This window comes from Mobula birostris, chromosome 7 (assembly GCF_030028105.1).
Source record: "Mobula birostris isolate sMobBir1 chromosome 7, sMobBir1.hap1, whole genome shotgun sequence".
In the NCBI taxonomy this organism is placed as follows: domain Eukaryota; kingdom Metazoa; phylum Chordata; class Chondrichthyes; order Myliobatiformes; family Myliobatidae; genus Mobula; species Mobula birostris.
In genome coordinates, this window is record NC_092376.1 from 180248507 (window position 1) to 180269432 (window position 20926).

A 20926-nucleotide genomic window follows, 5' to 3' on the forward strand; every position below is an offset into this window, starting at 1 on the left:
TGCGCCTAGTCCCATCTCCAGCCATCTTGACTCTTGTCTTGCCACTGGATCCAGATGGGAATTGGGAAGAGAGAGTGAGGCTGACGCTGCGCAACCCTCCCTCACTTAAATCCAGATTATGCGCTAGTCTTGACACCATCATCATTAATGGTGTCGAGGTCTTCATCGAAGTCAACGATGGATGAACAAAAAAAATCAATTTAGCCCATCCATCCCCCATAGCTCTCAATTTTTCTCTAATCCATTTGCCTATCTAAGAGTTTCTTAATGCCCCAAATGTATCTGTCTTTATCATCATCCCTAGCAGCGTGGTCCACGAAACCACAACTGTCTCTGTAGCGAACTTACCTCTGACATCCCCCTATACTCTCCTTCAATCACTGTAAAAATTATGCCCCCTTGTTTTAGCTATTTCTGCCTTTGGAAAAAGTGTCTAGCCATGCCTCTTATTATGTTGTATAACTCCGCCAAGTTACATCTTCAAACTTGTTTGCTCCAAAGAGAAAAGCATTTAATTTGAGATCTGCTCAAGGAAAATCAAAGCTTTGTTTTTGGAATCCGAGGGGGGAAAAGAATCAGGGAGCTCTGTGCACTGTGGTGATGTTCATGAATCAGCTTTTTTATATTACTGGAAGCAACATCACAAAGGCAAGAGCAGATGGCCCAGTTTCCTTTCAGCTGGGGTTAGAAGACTGTTCATATTAAACTGGACGATGGCAGGGGTACAAGAAACTGCTTATAACTTTGTTCATGCGGTATTTTGTGACACTTTCGGTCTCATTTCAATAGTCGTGTAGACAAAGTAGGATTATCTGTCTTATTGCACTTTGGCTGACTTTCAGGTCCAAATTTGATTACACAGCTGATGCAAAGGCAAAATTGCTTTGCCGGACTACCATAGAATTAAGAGTATTGGTTCGATGACTGAATAAGCGGCAAATGTAAGTCTTTCATGTGAGTCACAGTAGCATAACGGTATTACAACGCCAGCAATTCAGGTTCAATTCTTGCCACTGTCTGTAAGGAGCTTGTACATTCTCCCTGTGTGGGTTTCTTCCGGATGCTCTGGTTCCCTCTCACAATCCAAAAGGTGCGTGGGTTGTACTCTTTTCCATAGATGCAGCTTGGCCTGCTGAATTCCTCCAGCACTTTGTGTGTTGCTTGGATTTTCAGCATCTGCGGATTTTCTCTCCGCAAATGGGTGTAATTGGGTGGCATGCAATCGTTAATCACATGGGTGTAATTGGGCAGTGTGGGCTCACAGGGTCGGGAGGGCCTGTTACTATGTTATATCACTAAAGAAAACAAATTTAAAAATAAGTACTATAAGTCACATTTTATCAAAACTCAATTTTATCAGCTTCAATTGTCGTGCCAGGCAGAAGAGTATTTGTAGCTGTATTTGGTACATAATGACTTTTGATTCCCAGGTCTGAATCATCAACTCTGATCGCAGATGGATCACAAAATGGACGATCAGTGTGCACAGACAAGCATCAATTTGCTGGTTAACATTGCATCCAACTGGTTGAATTTATTACCTACAACACCGCTTCACTCCATACGGTTTCCTGTTTTTCTTTCTAAGTGCCTTCGGAATTTACTTACCAGATTCTAATTCTTCCTGAAAATAAATTATTCAGTGCAAAATGGTTCAGTGTTCACAACACTTGCACCATAAATCTGTTATCCGACAAAAAAGTGCCTTTGTACCAGCTGTAAACTTTCCTTTCCTTTTGGTTAACAGATTTAACTGAAAGGTCAAGCCAGACATTTCCCCAGACTGCCTTGCTTGTATCAATGCTGTGAATATTATCCTCTGCAGAGAGTCTGCAGACTATTCACTGTCAGGGCATCGCTGAGTAAATTGCACCTGTGTCTGAGCATGCTCGGACTGCTATGCGCCATGGGTGTGGACTGCAGCAATGTCAAATAGCCACAAGGCTGATTGCATGGTGAAATACAGTACTCCAGCCTTTAGTGCTACAGACAACAACTGGAAGCTCTGCATACTAGCATGAACTGCAGTCCCCTGTCTGTTAACTCAGGGCGCCATGGTGACATTCATGAATCAGCTATTTTATGTGACAGAATATTTAACAAATTATTGAAAATCTGGTAGCTGCTTACAAAGCAATTAAACAAGTGCAGACACAGCATAGGTGTTTTGAAAAACTAACTTGCAATGTGCTCTGAATTGTAAATGAAATAAAAAAATCTGTTTGGAAACATTTCTCTACGTTTACTAATAAAAAGATAATTAAAACACAAAAATATATTCTGGCTGCACCATATAATTATTGCACCATCAATGCCTTTAATCTTGTCCCAGCTTGTCCATTCTATTTTATTTTTTATTTATTTTATTTAGAGATACAACTTGGAACAGGCCTTTCCAGCCCACTGAGCCACACTGCCCAGCGACCCACCGATTTAACCTTAGTCTAATCACAGGACAATTTACAATAACTAATTAACCTACAAACTGGTACATTTTTGGACAGTAGGAGGAAACCCATACCCATACAGGAGGAATGTACACATAGTCTTACAGAGGAAGCCAGAGTTGAACTCCGACACCCTGAGTTGTAATTGTGTTGTGCTAACTGCTATGCCTCCGCATCACTCTATCCCAAATAATGGACTGAAAAACAAAGTTGAAGATACCAATAAATCTGTGATAAGAACAGAAATACTGGAAATACATAGGTGATGCAGCAAGGCTTCCCATTTCCAGAATTTTGTTTTTTTTAATACTTTAGAGATGGTGCTATCATAAAGAGAGATCAGGGATCTAAAGCACTAAATAGTTCAGCAAAGACAAAAATGGATTTGAACACAAGATCAAGATTGTGAAGGGGTTGGGCATAACCATTGTTTAAAAATGCAAGTCCAAGGGGCTTCAGCCTAATAAATCTTTGTATTTTGATAAATTTTATAAAAAGAAAGGATGCCATTGTTCCTCCAGTTTGTTTTCTAACCTGCCTAGTATTTCTGGCACAGTCTGGTTTTATTTTACCCATATTCTCTTCTTTCTTCTGAATATCTATATCTGAAGCAACTTTAATCTGCAAAGCTATATAATTAATAAGGATTTAGCTCTTCATAATTTGTGTTATATAGATGTGTGTGTTACACAGGAAAGGGCTTGGATTATACTGATTCTGGTCTGACAGCAACTGGATAGAGGCTATTTTAAAAGGAGACCCGATCTGAGTGTCACATAGAAATTGCAAGTAATCTGCAGAATTCTGTGGTGCAATATAAATCAAGGTTATGTGATGCAGTATTTGTGCTGTCCAGACCCTCTTACAAAAGCTCTCCAATCGGTTTGATGCAGGCAAATGTCTCATCGTTCAATTGGTTGAGTGCTGTAGCTCTGATGACTGTTCTCTTCTTGAGCAATCTCTGATCCCATTAGTACAGACAATTGTACAAACCAATCACAATTTAGATGAACTCTCACTCAGGACATGCCTCCTTCTCATTACTACCATTATGGAGGAGATTCACCAACCTGAAGACACACATTTAACGATTCAGGAATAGCTGCTTCTCCTCTATCATCAGATTTCTGAACTGACATTGAACCCATGAACACTACCTCACTATTTTTTTTCTTTTTTTGCACTGATTATTTAACTTAACTTGTATCTAGATCTACCTAAATATACTTCTTAGTGTAATTTACAGTTTTTATTACGTATTAAAAGGTACTGCTGGCACAAGCAAATTTCATGAGATACAGTATGTCAGTGATATTAAACCTGATTCCGATTCTGAGATAGAGCTGTCAAGAGGTCAGTATTTCTTGCCGTAATATAGCTTCATAGACAGATACAACACAGAAACAGGTCACTCAGCTCACTGAAATCACGCTGGCCATCAGTGATACAGAATACACTGAACCGACATTTATTCCATTCTTTATTCTCACTACATTCTCATACAGCTCCTCCCAGAGTCAACAACTCACTCACACCAGCAGCAGTTTTCAGCAGCCATTTCACTTACTAACTCGCACGTCCTTGATATGTGAGGAAGCTGCAACTTGACAGTATGAACACTGATTTCTCTATCTCCTGGTAATTTCTAACCCCCCCTCCTCTCTTTTCCCATTCCCCATTCTGGCTCTCCTCTTCTCCTCAACTGATCATCTCCCTCTGCTGAGCCTCGATCTGTCCTGTCCTATCAGATTCCTCCTTCTTCAGCCCTTTACCTTTTCACCTATCACCTCCCAGTTTTTCACTTCACCCCCTCTCCCCCACCCATCTACCTTCTCCCTTACCTGGTTTCACTTATCATCTGCCAGCTTACACCAATTCTCCTTCCATTCCCCCCCCCCATCTTGTTATTCTGGCTTCCCAGTCCTGATGAAGGACCTTGCCCTGTAATGTCAACTGTTCCCCTCTTTCATTGGGCAGAAGATACAAATGCCTGAAAACAGTAGCATCAGACTTAAGCAATACACCTAAAAGTTGCTGGTGAATGCAGCAGGCCAGGCAGCATCTCTAGGAAGAGGTACAGTCAATGTTTCCGGTCGAGAGATGTTTCATGGAGAGACAAAATAGGACGATCGACATTTTGGGCTCAAGTCCTGACGATGGATTTCGGCTGAAGCACTGCCTGTTTATTCCTCTACATAGATGCTGCCCACCCTGTTGAGTTGCTCCAGCATTTTGTATGTGTTACAGAGGTTAAGGGTAGTTCTGGAAGACTTATTTTACCCAAAGGGTCACTGAAATCCAGAATGGTACTCTCACCGCATATAGAAAGCATTCAAATAAGCAGCCATGATGGAATGGCGAAGCAGGCTCACGGGCCAAATGGCCTAATTCTGTCCCTATGTCTATGGAAGCCTAAAATCAAATAATTGTAACCTTGTATAGAGAGGAAACAGGATTAATTGTTTTAATGCACAAAGTATGTGATGAACTTCCTATCTACTCAACCAACCTGCTTGAATAGGGCTACTTTGCTTGGTACATTTGTAACAGGGTATCCAAGTTGTGCTACACAAGTTCATGAGGACGAAAATATGATGGGAAACCCTGATAGGACTATGGACTCATGTGAGGTGTGCACAATCTCCACAGTAAATGAAAGGATACCAGTGAAAACTTAGTTTTCAATAGATAAATGAAAGTTACCTTCTTTGAAAGACTACAAAATAGCAACTGGATTCGGAAGCACTCTTGGCAAAGAATGGAGTTTTATTGAAAGGAACATGAATGAGAAAAGCACAGTAACATTCAGTGAGCACGTTGCCATGATTGCTTTTGTGAAAACTGTGATTTTATATCCACTGCAAAAAGATCAAGCAATCCAAACCCTTCTAAATTTAGATTAAGCCAGGTGAGCATTTCTTCAATCATCTGACACCAGAGTTAAGAGGGTTACAGCATGTCGATGATGTTAGAAGGAGCCCGAGGAAATGCATTATGTGTTTTTGCACAGCAGTCTCTGTGCTGAACTGACTCAATTGCACTGTGAAAACGTGACATTATTTAGGTGAATTGGACCTGTCATCATGCTTCCCAGCACTGTATTCAGAATTGTGGCTCTATTTTTTCACATTATTTGCTTCCTACAATGTATCTACTTCAGCCTGCACTCTTCCACACGTACAGTAACCTTGCAGAAAATCTGATTTGCTAATGACCATGCACTCGTCTCTGAGGCAGAAACCCTTTCATTTTAATCTCACTGCCAGAAGTCAGACAAGCAAATCCATCAGGATTATTTATTTAATTATTGCCTGAAAGCCTTTCATAATCTTAATTCTAGTACTATTTATATGCTTTGCTCGTGATGCAGCTGCCTTCCCCCATTGCAGCCATTTGTAATAACACAATAGACTATTGAGAAAGTCACCAGTCCTGATGACTCTCAACTCAATGATTCAGGGAAGATTCTATCGAAGAAATAATGTGCACAATGCCTTACCAGCATGAAATAATCTCGAATGAATGAAATCTATTCATCTTTCAGCTGATTAAAGCACATCTAAAAATCAGATCGAGGCATGCATGATCCAATACAGCTAATCAAACAACCTGCAGCACATTATCTCTCCTCAATATCTGGGATTTATTTTTAATTCATGTGGCCGGTAATGGGACGCTATTACAGCTTGGGAGCTACGGGGTTTGGAGTAAAATTCTGGTGCCACGTGTAAGGAGTTTCTGTATGTCGTCCCCATGGAATATGTAGGTTTTCCCTGGATGTTTTTGTTCCCTCCCACAGTCCAAAGACCTATACGGTAGGTTAATTGGTCACTGTAAATTGTCCTGTGATTAGGTTAGGGTTAAATCAGGGTTGTCTGGGGTTGCTTGACTCAAAGGGCTGGAAGCGGAAGGGTCTGAGCTGTATCACTAAATAAATAAGAAAAGAAATTTGTTCCAGCTTTCGAATAGGAACTCACTGTTCCTCTTAGGACTACATCTTACTCAGAAACTGAATCAGGTTTATTATCACTGATACTTGTTGTGAAATTCATTGTTTGTAGCTGCAGTACAGTGTAATACATAAAGCAGACTACATATTACGATAACAAAAATATTTTAAAAAATGAAGTGGTGCAAAGAGATCAGAATAGTGAGGTAGTGTTCATCGGTTCATTGTTCATTCAGAAATTGGGTGGTGGAGAGAGAAAAGCTGTTCATAAAACGTTGAGTGTGTGCCTTCAGGCTCCTGAGAGGCATTGATCATGTGGATGGCCAGAGGTTTTTTCCCAGGGCTGAAGTGGCTAACACGAGGGGGTATAGTTTTAAGGTGCTTGGAAATAGGTACAGAGGGGATGTCAGGGGTACGTTTTTCACACAGAGAGCGGTGGGTGTGTGGCAACAGTGGTGGAGGCAGACACAATAGGGTCTTTTAAAAGACTCTTTATATAGGTACATGGAGCTTAGAAAAATGGAGGGCTAGGTGGTAGGATAATTCTACGCAGTTTCTCGAGTAGGTTACTTGGTTGGCACAACCAAGGACTTGCAATGTGCTATAGATTTCTATGTTCCTGTACCTCCTCTCTAGTGGTAATAATGAGAAAAGGGCATGTCCTAGGTCAGCCTCTAGCACACATACTGTTTTTCGCCCTGCTGTGTTATTTGTTGAATCAGACAGTGCTAGATTCAGGAAGCTATTTGACTCATTGAGCATGCTCCACCTCTCCCAGTGGACAGCCATCTAGTTAGTCACATTCACCGGCTCTTTCCCTTCAGAAATAAATCATTGTGTACACACACAAATCATCGTTTTCTGCCACCCCTTTAGAACTGCACTTTATCTAATGAGCTTTGCTTCATGTCAAGTTTTTCATTTCTCCTCCAAGGTATTCCGGATGCACTGATTGAAGAGTGGTGAACTTGTGGAATTCATTGCCGCAGGCAGCTGTGGAGGCAAAGTCTTTATGTATATTTAAGGCAGAGGTTAATCGATTCTTGATTGGTCAGGGCATGAAGGAATAAGGGAAAAAACAGGAGACTGGGGCTGTGGGGAAAAATGGATCAGGCATACTGAAATGGCAGAGCAGATTTGATAGGCCAAATGGCTTAATTCTGCTCTTATATCTTATGGTCTTAACTATAGAATATAAAACAGAACAGAGAGATGATATGATAGAGGTGTACAAGATGATAAGATAGGCTAGATAGAGTGAATAGACAGAGACCTTTTTCCCAGGTCAGAAATGTCTGATATGAGAAGGCACAATCTGGAGAAAGTATTGGGGTGGGGGGATGTCATAGGTAAGTTCTTTACACAGAGCGGTGGGTTTACAGAATGCCTCACCAAGGGTGGTAGTAGAGGCAGATACGTTAGGGGCATTTAAACTACTCTTAGACAGGCACTTTAGGAATGAAAGAATGGAGGGCTTCTTAGTAGGGAAAGGCTAAATTGACTACAGAGTATGTTAGAAGGCCAGCACAACATTATGGGCTGAAAGGACTGCACTGTGCATGTTCTATGTATTGCACAGGGACCAACCCTTCAACCCACAATGTCTATATTCACCCTGATACCAAATTAAACTACATTTATCTGCCTGTACATGATCCTTCCATTCCTGCATGTTCATGCACCTGTCAAAATACATCTTAAACTCTACTATTGTGTCTGTTCCCACCACCTCCTTAGCAGTGCCTTCCAGGCACTTAACCACTGTGTGTGAAAAAGAACTTTAACTGTATACCTCCTTTAAATTTCTCCACTCTCACCCTTGAGCTACATCCTCTGGCGTTTGATGTTTAATTCTATGTGTTCTCCTGTTCACAAATCAGCCTTGTGTAAATGCTTGGAAGGGTTTGATGATGTGCTGGATTTACGAAATTATCAGTTCAAATCACATTGGAACTCGTGAAGCTGAATGCATTTGTTAACTTGTGGTCTAGCACATTTTTAAAAATACTATGGCTCATTTATTTCCTTGAAGGTCAGAAAACTGCTATCAAGCCTTAATTTACATTGCTTGGTTGATTCATAATGCCTGTGTAATAGTCTGTCAGGTGAATGAAATATGTCTATTATACTTTTCAATGTTATCACTCATGTTGCTTCACAAAGAGGACTGTGTCAGTTCTAGCCTTTCTACGGTTGAGTATCAAGTCTGTACTAAAGAGCTGTCCAGGCTTGTCTGACCACTTGCTATATGCCTTTGAAAGGAAAATCCTACAAAACTATTGGTCCAATACATCAAGGGTAAAGCCCTCCCAACCACTGAGCACACCTACACATGTAAAACTGTCACAGAAAAGCAGCATCCATCATTACACATCCCCACCACCCAGGTCATGCTCTGTTGTTGCTGCTGCTGCCATCAGGTAGAAGGTATAAGAGCCTCAGGACTTGCACCAGCAGGTTCAAGAATAGTTTCTATTCTTCAGCCATCAGGCTCTTGAATAAAAGGGGATAACATCGCTCATTTTCCCCATCATTGAGATGTTCCCACAACCAATGATCTCACTTTAAGGCTTCCCTCAGCTTTTTTCTCCAGTCCTGCTGAAGGGTTTTGGCCTGAAACATTGACTGTACTCTTTTCCTAGATGCTGCCTGGCCTGCTGAGTTCCTCCAGCATTTTGTGTGTGTTGCGTCTGTATCTCATTTTAAGGACTCCTTATCTCATTATCTCATGTTCTTGTTATTTACTGCTAGTTATTTATATTTGCATTTGCACAGTTTGTTGTCTTCTGCACTCTGGTTGATCTTTCACTGATCCTGTTATAGTTATTACTCTATAGATTTGCTGAGTATACCAGCAGAAAAATGAATCTCACGGTTGTATATGGTGACAATAATGTACTTCGATAATAAATTTTCTTTGAATTTTGAATTGCATATTCAAATTATACGGTAAATGCAAAACTTTCGAGTTTATTTTATTTATTTAGTTTTATTTAGGGATGTAGCACAGTAACAGATCCTTCCAGCCCTACGAGCCCTATATGACCAATTAGTCTACTAACCCATTTGTCTTTGTCTTAAGAATGTGGGAGGAAACGAGAGCATCCAGAGGAAACTCAAACAATCATGGGGGGAGCCTACAAGCTGTTTATAGGCAGCGGCGGAATTAAACCTGGGTCGCTGGTGCTAGAATAGTGTTTTGCTAACTTGTATGCTAACGTGCTACATTAAAATTAAGACAGCAAAATACTGACTTTATGAGCGACTTCACACAGGTCCTGGTTATGCAACCACTGGTGCCAGGCAGACAATCTCTGAAGAGTATTGATAATGGCTGGGGTCACCCATCTTGTAAAGACACTGCCAAGAAGGCAATGGCAAACCATTTCTGAGGAAAAATTTCCACGAGCAACCTTGGTCATGCAAAGACCACAAATGCCCATGTCATATGTGTATCCATTTTTCAGACCCACACATCTCACCCATACACTTACCTATACAGTACATAATGAATGAATGTAGGTCACACAAACAACAAGGAAATTTTGATCTAGTTAACTGTCGCAGTAACACTGATTGAAAGATAAATATTGGGCGGGGAATTCTTGTGGATTATTAAGGCAGGGTAATGTGATCTGTTCATTTAACTGGGTCTATGTTGAATATCTCCTCTGAGAAACATCTTTTTTTCACAATGGAGTCACTGGCTATTAGCTCAAGCAATGACTGGGGCTTGGTCCCAGTCTTCTGAAGCAGCCAATGGCTAAAGGTTGATGATTATCATACTTGTTATGCGGTCTTACAATACAGACAGCAAATAATTAACCACGATGTTTCTTGCCCGCCCCCCCCCCCCACAGTGATGGATTGCAGTGACGATGCTGTTCTCAATATGCTGAAACAGAAAAGTATTAAATATCGATCATCCTTCAAATGTTCCAGGTCAAACTGAAGTTGATTGACAGACCTCTAAATCCAATAATTCTACAAGTTAATTGTGAAGTTACATCCAGAAATAAGCTTATGCTGTTATCTGTAAATTGTAAGTATTAACATACATAATCATAATCAATAGTACTATATCAGGGCATGGCAATCTGAAAAATTTTAACTGATTAAAAGATTGATGTTATTTACATAAAACAGAATCTATTTCCTTTCACCGCATTATGATTGCAGCCTCTCTGTTAAGGGTTGATGTCCTATTTCGTGGAGCTAAACTGGGAGAGAAATGAGATATCAGAGTGTCTGGATAAAGGCTTACATATTTTTGACTGAGATGGGGGAACTATGCATGACAGAGGGCAGTGAACCTTGAGAGCTCTCAACTCCAAAGAGATCTGGAATGGAGTTATTCAGCATGCTTAAGACAGAGGTATTTTCCTTTTAAATATGCCCTGGGGAGATTGAGGTTGATGGGGATCAGCAAGAAAATTGGAGTAGAGAAAGCAATCAGATCAACTGTAACACTGAATTGTGAAGCAGCTTCCAGGGGTCGAATGGTCTGCTTTTGCAGCTGTTGGTAATGCCTTTCTCTGGAACTTGTGACCCAAAGTGAGAATTTCAAAACTGAGATTGGACGAAGAAGAACGCTGAGGTTTAAGGGAAACAAAAATGTGGTTGAAATTCTAATCAAACTGAATCCGACTGAATTGATGTACAGACTGGAGAGGTGACTATTATTAAACATTAGAAATAAAAAGTCGATAACTACCTGAACACTTGACAAATATTTCATTACCTTAACATTAGCAATGTAAAAAAAAAATCAATGTTAAATTGCTAACTGAATTGAGATCAGAGTCTGGAATGCAACATGATTTTTCAAAATCGTCCAGGAAACTTGGAAAAAATTGTGCACTGACTCCAATATTTTGTGGAGGTTAGCTTATCACACGGGCACCAGTAAAGATGTCTTTCCTATTCTCCGGTCAAAATACTGCTGCTCAATATTGCTCAATGAAATTGCCAACAATACCTCATGCAGTCCTTTCAATTAATTATTGTTTAAGTTCTCACAGGAGTGTAGTAACTTTTTTTTATTACAAGGTGGATAGAAAGTAGGTGTTTTGTTCTTACCTGCCTGCCGAGGACCTCTCTTCCGCCTGAAGGCTGCTCCTGACTGAAGAGCCTCCATTAGACTGTCCATCACTCCGGTCTCATCACCCTCTGTGCACAGAACAAAAACAAGCATGAGATGCCAGGCCTGAGTATATACAGCAACACCAAAAGACAAATCTACAGCAATCTTGAACTAACAAACCAATTCAAGAATTACTGTGGTCTTGATTATAAGCAGGCCTTTTGAAAAATCCAAACCGAAGTTAATTAAAATATGACAAAAATTTCCAACGAGATGCTGAATAAATAAATCTATAATTCTGCATGTATTTGTATGAAAACAGACAAATAAAATGACATTGTTTTTCAACAGATTACTCATTTTAACACATTCAGAATTATTGTTGTACACCACAGAAACAAATCTTTTGCCCCGTCATGTCTTCTTAATTTTATTTGGAGATACAGTACTGAACAGACTGTTCCAGCCCTTCAAGTTGTGCAGCCAGCAACCCACTTTAATCCTAGCCTAATCACAGGACAATTCATAATGACCAATTAACCTACTAACCAGTATATCTTTGGACTGTGTGGGGAAACTGGAGCACCCAGAGGAAACCACATGAGCACATGGGAAGAAATGTACAAACTTGCTTAGGAATGCTGGAATTAAACTCCGAATTATGACGACCTAAGCCATAATAGCATTGCACTAACTGCTTCCTAAAGATAGTTTTATTTATTTAGAGATAGCAGGCCCTTCCAGCCCAATTACACCCACGTGACCAAATAACAAGCTAACCTACAAGACTTTGAGGGAGGAAACTGCAGCATCTGGGGGGAAAATTGTGCAGTCAGAGAGGATGAACAAATTCCTTGCAGAGAGTGGTGAAGCTATAATAGCATTATGATAACTACCACGCCACACCATACATGTCTCTACCAAGTGCTTTGCCATTTACACTAATTCCATTTCTGGTATTAGGCCCATTTTCTTCCATGTCTAGCTTATCTAATTGTTTGTCTAAATGCTTATTAGACAAAGTGATTTTATCTGTCTCTACTACCTCCTCTTTGTAGCATGTTCTAGATATCAACTACTGTTGGTGCAAAAAATGTGCCCCTCAGATCTTCATAAAGGGTGTACCTTAGGAGAATAGGTTGAGTGTATTTGGCCTTTTTCCTTGGAGCGATGGAGGATGAGAGGTGACATGACAGAGGTGTATAAGATGATGAGAGGCATTGATTGTGTGGATAACCAGAGGCTTTTTCCCAGGGCTGAAATAGCTAACACAAGGGGGCACAGTTTTAAGGTGCTTGGAAATAGGTACCGAGGGGATGCCAGGGATAAGTTTTTCCACACAGAGAGTGGTAGGTGCGTGGAATGCATTGAAGGCGGCGGCAGTGGAAGCGAATACAATAGGGTCTTTTAAAATGGGGAAGACATAGTTAACCCATTGCTTTACAACACCAACATTCACCAGTAAGGATTCAATTCCCACTGCTGCCTATAACGAGTTTGTGCATTCTCCCAGTGACCACGTGGGCTTCCTCTGCGTGCTTAGGTTTCCTTCCACATTCTAAAGAATATGAATTACGGTTCGTGAGCTGTGGGCATGCTATGTTGGTGCCAGAAGTGCGGCGACTTTTGCAGGCTGCCCAGCACAATCCTTATTGATTTGGTTTGAGATAAACGATGCATTTCACTGTACGTTTTAATGTACATGTGACAAATAAAGCTAATCTAATCTTAATATTAAATCACACAAGACTAGTATTTCATTAAAAAATTAAGAAGCGCTCATGCAGAGGACTGGAGGTATTTGCTGTTCTTTTCTGGAATTTTCTTTTAAGTATTCATTTTTTTGGTATGTGATTGTCACTCCCAAGGCCTATTGTCCTTGAGAAGGTGGTGGTGAACAAACTTCTTCTGCAGCTGATTCCCTTCTGGTGAAAACACACTGATCATGCTGCAGGGAAGGTAGTTCCAGGATTCAAGCCCAGCGATGATAAAGGAACAATTATATATTTCCTAGCCAGGTAGGTCTGTGACGAAGAGGGGAACTAACGGATGGTTGTGTTCCCCTATACCTCTACCTTTCTGCTGCATCATGATAAAGACTGCGAATCAGTGAGGTGCTGCTGAACTGCATTACTTACAAATTGTATGCACTGCTGCCAAGGTGGATGGGTGCCAATGCAAGTGAATAATGGAGGACGATCTGGATCGAGAGCCTCACAGCACTAGGGTCAGGAAAGATTACTACCTTCAACCATCAGGATCTCGAATCAGAAGGAGTAACTTCACTCACCACAACACTGAACTGAACTATGGATTCACTTTCAAGGACTTGTCTCTCATGTCCTCGATATTTATTGCATATTAATTTATTATTGTCATTTTTTCCTTTTGTATTTGCACAATTTATTGTCTTTGTTGCTTTGGTTATTTGTCTTGTGTGCGGTCTTTCATTTACTGTGATTGCATGCAAGAAAATGAATCTCAGGGTTGTACGTATGTGGTGATGTATATGTACTTTGATAACAAATTTACTTTGAACCTTGATACCTAGCCTCTGACTTGTTCTTACAACTACAGTACTCGTCATGCCAGAACAATATTTAAGGCTGATTGTGACATGATTTTTCATTTTAAATCTGTCAATCAAAATGTCAAACACAAAGATCTTTAATCTATCCTGTACAGTGCTGAGTATTATTGCAGGTTCACTCATCTATGCAAGTGAAATGTATTCTATCACATTCCTGATTTGTGGCTTGTGGATAGCCAAAGGCTCTGGGGTGTTGGGGTAAGTCATTTGTGACAGGAAACCCAGCCTCTGACTTGCTCTGACAGCTACAGTACTTGTTTTGTCAGATCAGTATTTCATGGCTGATGGTGAGGTTATTATTAATCTTAAATCTGTTAATCAAAATATCAAGCATATGGGACAATGGTCGATATATAGAGTGATGCTGCTGATCAGTCATATCTCACTGAACAAGAGTAATGGACTGCTGTGAGATTTAAAGAAATTAGCTTTATTTGTCACACGTACATCAAAACATACAGTGAAATATATCATTTGCATCAAATTAAATCATCAGAAATTGTGCTGGGCAGTTTGCAAGTGTCACCACACTTCTGGCACCAACATAGCATGCCCACAATTCATTAACCCCAACGTGCATCTTTGCAACGTGGGAGGAACCCAGAGCACCCTTAAGAACCCCATGCAGTCACGAGGAGAATGTGCAAATTCCTTACAGACAGTGGTGGGAATCGAACCGCGATCTTACAGCAAGGTGCTGAACAGCTTTGCACTAACTGCTACACTGCCGTGATGCCCCCTGCCGTACCAGAGCGGCTGAGTCATAAAGAGAAGCTGGCCAGGCTGGACCCTTATTCCCTGGAGCACAGGAGAGTGAGACGTGACCTCATGGAAGTTTATAAAATGATGAGTGGTATAGATAAGGTGGATGGTTACAGTCTTTTCCCCAGGTTTGGAGAGTACAAATCTCTGTACAGTCTGGCCATTCTCCTCTGACCTCCCTCATTAACAATATATTTTCACCCGCAAAACTGCAGCTCACTGGATTTTTTGTTTTCGTTTTTGCACCATTCTCTAAAAACTGTTGTGCATGAAAACTCCACGAGATCCACCCTGTCTGTACCAACAGTCATTCCATGATCAAAGGCACTTAGATCACATCTCTTCCACATTCTGAAATTTGGTCTGAGCAACAACTGAACCTCTTGACCATGTCTCTATGCTTTTTTTGTATTGAGATACTGCTTCGTAATTAGCTGATTAGATATTTGCATTAACAAGCAGCTGTACAGGTGTACCTAATAAACAGGCCACTGAGTAAATATGAATCACAAGTAAAGTGCAAATCTGCATATTTGACCATCCGTAATGTCAGAAACATCTGTAGAATCAATGATCTTCCAATGAAAGCTAATCAGACAGAAAATTTGCTCATAGCAAAAATTATTGGGAATTCAAAGATCAATTGGCATTTGAAACAAAATGGGGCCTTAGTGAATGTTTTACTGTCAAATGGTGACCAAGATCCATGTATTCCTTGTGCACAGTTTTAGTTCATGTTTGACATTTGTCTCTGGCAGACTATGCACATAATCACAAAGGCATTGAAATTAATGGGGTCTGACAAGTGCTGTAAGGAAACGTAAACCTGTAAGCCATAAGCACAGGCAATTCTGCAGATGCTGGAGATCCAGTACAACACAAACAAAATACTGGAGCAACTCAGCAGGTCAGGCAGCATATGGAAATGAACAAGACCCTTCTTCAGGACTGGAAAGGATGTTGGAGATGCCAGAATCAAAAGGTGGGGGGTGGGAGGGGGAGGAGCTCTAAGGTGATGGGGGAAGCCAGGTGGAAGAAGTGAGAAGCTGTGGAGTGGTAAGTGGAAAAGGTAAAGGGCGGAAGTAGGAATCTGATAAGAGAGGAAAGTGGACCATGGGAAAAAGGGAAGGAGGAGGAGCACCAGGGGGAGGTTATAGACTGGTGAGGAGGAGACGCATGAGGCCACAGTGGAGAACAGAAGAAGAGGGAAAGGGGAGAGGGAAAAAAAATTACTGGAAGGAGAAAAACTGCAAGTTCGAACCATCATTAGAGTAGCTGAAAAGAAAAGGATTGCTCTTTCTATTACAACTCAGTCAGTTTCTTCTGCATTATCAGGACCAATTGTTTTCCGGTTATAAAATCCAATCTTGGCTGCACTCCTAGTATGGAAGCTCTGCCAAGTGTAGTGATGGTCCTGGAATAACACTTGAATCCATATTCAAGTGCAAAGGGGACCAAAATAATTTGTTTCTCTGGACAACAAATGAAAAACAAACTAAGATTAAAAAACACGATAAGAATATAAACACATAAGCTCAAGAGGTACTGCAGATGCTGGAAACCTACAGCGATACACACAATATACTGGAGGCATCCTGGAGTTCAGAGTTCAATTCAGGTGCTGCTCTGTAAGGAGTCTCTGTACGTCCTCTCTGTGGAATGCGTGGGGTTTCTCCGGGTGCTCCGAATTCCTCCCAATATCCAAAGGTATACTGGATAGGTTAATTGGTCATTGTAAATTGCTCTATCATTAGATTAGACCATAAGACCAAGGAGCAGAAGTCGGCCATTCGGCCCATCGAGTCTGCTCCACCATTTTATCATGAGCTGATCCATTCTCCCATTTAGTCCCATTCCCCCGCCTTCTCACCATAACCTTTGGTGCCCTGGCTACTCAGATACCTTATCAATCTCTGCCTTAAATACACCCAATAACTTGGCCTCCACTGCTGCCTGCGGCAACAAATTCCATAGATTCACCACCCTCTGACTAAAAAAAATTTCTTCGCATTTCTGTTTTTAGGGTTAATTGGGGTTGTAGGGTTGCTAGGGCGGCGTGGCTTGAAGGGACAGAAGGGCCTACTCCATACTGTATCAATAAATAACATCAAATTCTCAAATGCTTTTATCTCTTTTATACCCTGGGGCAACAGCAGCAATCCTTCAATACAGGCCAAAAAGGTAATGAAACAGGATTACTATGAATAAAGAGAAGTTCCATATGTCAAATTTCCAAGTTGCAACCTGAGAAAGCCCTTCCCATGAAGGATTAGCCAGACAGTCTCAACGATGCCATCCATCTGTTAGCTGCCCCTTCCCTCACCTAGCAGATGTCATGGTGATAATGGATGTAAACTGTAATTAGAGAGTGCCCTATAATTGCAGACTACCCCTTATAACCTAGAAATGGACTGGTCTTAAACAAAAGGCTACACAGGTTATGGTAAAACGAAAAAGCAAATTAAAACAGCTGCCTCTACACCTCCAGGGTATTGAGTTTCATTGCACAGATTTCTGTTATTCATGGCACATGTCCAATTTAAGGCAACCTCAATTTTGGAAGAAGCTACTTCAGATGGATTCTACAAGTACAAACATACTCGCGCTCAAGGTTTTCTTTAATGGAGTTGTCAAATCTGGGTCCGAGGCTGAAAGGAGCCAGGCCGTCAATTTTCTATCCTTGGCATGCTCATAGCAGTTGTGAACACTTGGTTGCAGGAATTGGCATCAATGCATCTGGGCGAGATGAGGAGGATATGATTACCTTAGGCTGTTAAGCTCACTCATTTGCAGCTTGTGTAGGAACAGGCACATAGAATATCAGTTGATGGAAAAAATATGACTTATTTTATCAAAGTGTTACAGTGATGACGTTAAGTAAATTGAGTCTATTGCTGCTTTTTGCAGAGTAACCCCGTCTGCCCCATTTTTCTGATTTTAAGTCACAGTAATGAGTATAGGAGTTGGGATGTTATGTTAAAGTTATACTATGTTCTATCAAATGAAACCTCAGATAATAGGTGCAGGAGTTAAAATGGTTGACTCCAGAGATGTTTATGTGTTGTGCATTCTTTTATAAATCAGTGTATTAAGTATAGGAATTGGGATGTTATAATGAAGCTATATAAAATGTTGGTGAGGCCAAATCTGGAATAATGTGTATAGTTCTGGTCACCTACATACAGGAAAGATGTCAATAAGATAGAAGGGCTACGGAAAAAAATTACAAGGATGTTGCTGGGACTTGAAAACCTGAGTTATAGAGAAAGGCTGCATAGGTTTTCACTGGAGCATTGGAGAATGAGGAGATATTTGAGAGAGGTATACAAAATTAGGAGAGGTCTCGGTAGGGTAAATGCAAGCAACCTATTTCCACTGAGGTTGGGTGAAACAAGATAAAACTATTCTGAGTAAGAGATCTTTCTCACATCCTCCTTGAATCTTCTGCCCAAAACTTAAAAGCTCGGTGTCCTGGTCCTAGAACCAACTGCAAACGGGAGCTAGCTTCCCTCTGTCAACTCTGTCTAGATCAGCCATAATGTTGTACACCAATTGAAACAACTTTGAGATAGCGCTGGCGATATACTGTGACGTTTTGCAGGCAGCTCACAAATCTACTAGATAAATAGCTTCTGAACTTTTGTCAGTCTTCACTAATGTATGTTTTTCACAAATTCTATTGATTTCTTTAGCTTCCAAGTCTTTGGATATATTTAAGATGGAGGCTGATAGGTTCTTGATTCGTGGAGGCATCAAGAGTTACAGGGAGAAGGCAGGAGAATGAGATTGAGAGGGATAAGAGATTAGCCATGACGTAATAACAGAGAAGACTCAATAGGCCAAATGGTCTAATTTTGCTTTTATATCCTAGGGTCTTGTAACTTATGGAGACAGACACTTAACATTTTAGGAACAGCTTCTTTCCTTCCACCATCAAATTTCTGAACAGACATTGAACACATGAACACTACCTCATTACTTTGATCTCTTTTTGCAATTTAATGTTTAAAATACATTTAGTAATTTATAATACATATTTTTGAGGAAATTACAAGTAGGCTAGACTAGGGAGATGAAGTGGATGTTGTGTATTTGGATTTTCAGAAGGGCTTTGACAAGGTGCCACACATGAGGCTGCTAAACAAGATAAGAGCCCATGGAATTATGGGAAAGTTATATATGTGGATAGAGCGTTGGCTGATTGGCAGGAAACAGAGAGCGGGAATAAAGGGATCTCATTCTGGTTGGCTACCGGTTATCAGTGGTGTTCCACAGGGGTCCGTGTTGGGGCTGCTCCTTTTTACGTTGTACATCGACGATGTGGATTATGGAATAGATGGCTTTGTGGCTAAGTTTGCTGATGATACAAAGATAGGTGGAGGGGCTGGTAGTGCTGAGGAGACAGAGAGTCTGCAGAGAGACTTGGATAGATTGGGAGAATGGGCAAAAAAAGTGGCAAATGAAATACAATGTTGGAAAGTGTATGGTTATACACTTTGGTAGAAGAAATAAACGGGCAGACTATTATTTAATGAGAGGGTTAACATATGAGGAACGTTTGACCGCTCTTGGACTGTATTCCTTGGAGTTTAGAAGAATGAGGGGGGACACCATAGAAATATTTCTAATGTTGAAAGGCATGGACAGTGGATGTGGCAAAGTTGTTTCCCATGGTGGGGGAGTCTAGTACGAGAGGGCATGACTTAAGAACTGAAGGGCGCCCATTCAGAACAGAGATGCGAAGAAATTTTTTAGCCAGAGGGTGGTGAATCTGTGAAATTTGTTGCCACGGGTGGCAATGGAGGTCAAGTAATTGCGTGTATTTAGGGCAGAGATTGATAGGTATCTGAGTAGCCAGGGCATCAAAGGTTATAGCGAGAAGGTGGGGGAGTGGGACTAAATGGGAGAATGGATCAGCTCATGATAAAATGGCGGAGCAGACTTGATGGGCCGAATGGCCAACTTCTGCTCCTTTGTCTTATGGTCTTAATATTATGCATTGCACTCTACTGCAAAACAAATTTCACAACGTATTTCTTAGACAGGTTGATGATAGAAGAATGGAGGAATTGCTTAGGTTAATCTTAGAGTAGGTTAAAAGGACAGCACAATATCGTGGGTCAAAAGGTCTACACTATACTGTTCTAAGTTCTAGGTCAGTGATAATAAAATTGATTCTGATCGTGAACCTAAAAGACTCAAGCTTGTCTGAGGGAATAAATTTGATAATTCTTACATTGAACTAGAGACAGCATAATAATCTGAATATGTTTTTTCAACACTAGACTAGGTCTGAATTGTGTAGGCTGTTGGATTCCATGTGGACTATAGTGAACGTTGGGAAACAGTGGTGTCTATCAGTCAGCACCTTTGGAACACACTGGCTCCATGTAAATCTGAGACTTGTACAGGAATAGCTTGGTGCCTGCTGTTCTCTTTGCTAGCCACAATCAACATTTGCACATTTGGGCTATGGCAATTCACAATGGCAGTTCATCATCATTTTCTCCAGGACAATTAAAAATGACAATAAGTGCTGCTTGTGTCAGGAATGCCTAGATCATGAAAAAGAATTACAAAAATTATCTTGCTGAAACTACCTTTAATTTGATACTCTACTGGGTCTTTAAATTTGATCTTCTATTATGGGCACAACAGCCTCACATTGACACTGCAGAATGCAGAGAGTACGATCAAAAATAGTTTAACTGTCAGTGTTGCTTGTAAGGGAACTAACTGCATTTCATTGAAGTTTTTCTAACTTAGACACTGCATGTTTCTTTCTTGCACAGAATTAGAAGTCAATTATATCTTAGTATGAAGAAGAACACATCTAACAAAACATTAATATCTTTTCAGTCTTCCTGAAATGTTTCAAATCCATCCAAATTTTTCTCTATCAACAAAACTATCTGTCAGCAGCTATTCAAGTATCTGGAATCCACACAACAGCAACAACCTCCATTTCCTGTTTAAAATATGTTTGCATCAGTCACTTGCCAGAGTGAGAAGTGGTGAATTCATCCCACTCTCTTGCACACAGGCGTCTGGGGTGCTGAGAGAAGTGCACTGCCGTGGCGCTTTTTACCAGATGA

The 20926-nt window shown here is 40.7% G+C and overlaps 1 protein-coding gene across 1 annotated transcript in view; it reads right to left on the reverse strand.

Moving 5' to 3' along the window:
• Positions 1 to 20926, reverse strand: part of LOC140200616 (protein diaphanous homolog 1-like) — a 460372-nt gene that overhangs the window by 23251 nt on the left and 416195 nt on the right. Inside the window, exon 27 of the mRNA XM_072264176.1 lies at positions 11476 to 11565. Within this exon, the coding sequence (XP_072120277.1) occupies positions 11476 to 11565 (90 nt within the window). The remainder of the gene's footprint in view (positions 1 to 11475; positions 11566 to 20926) is intronic.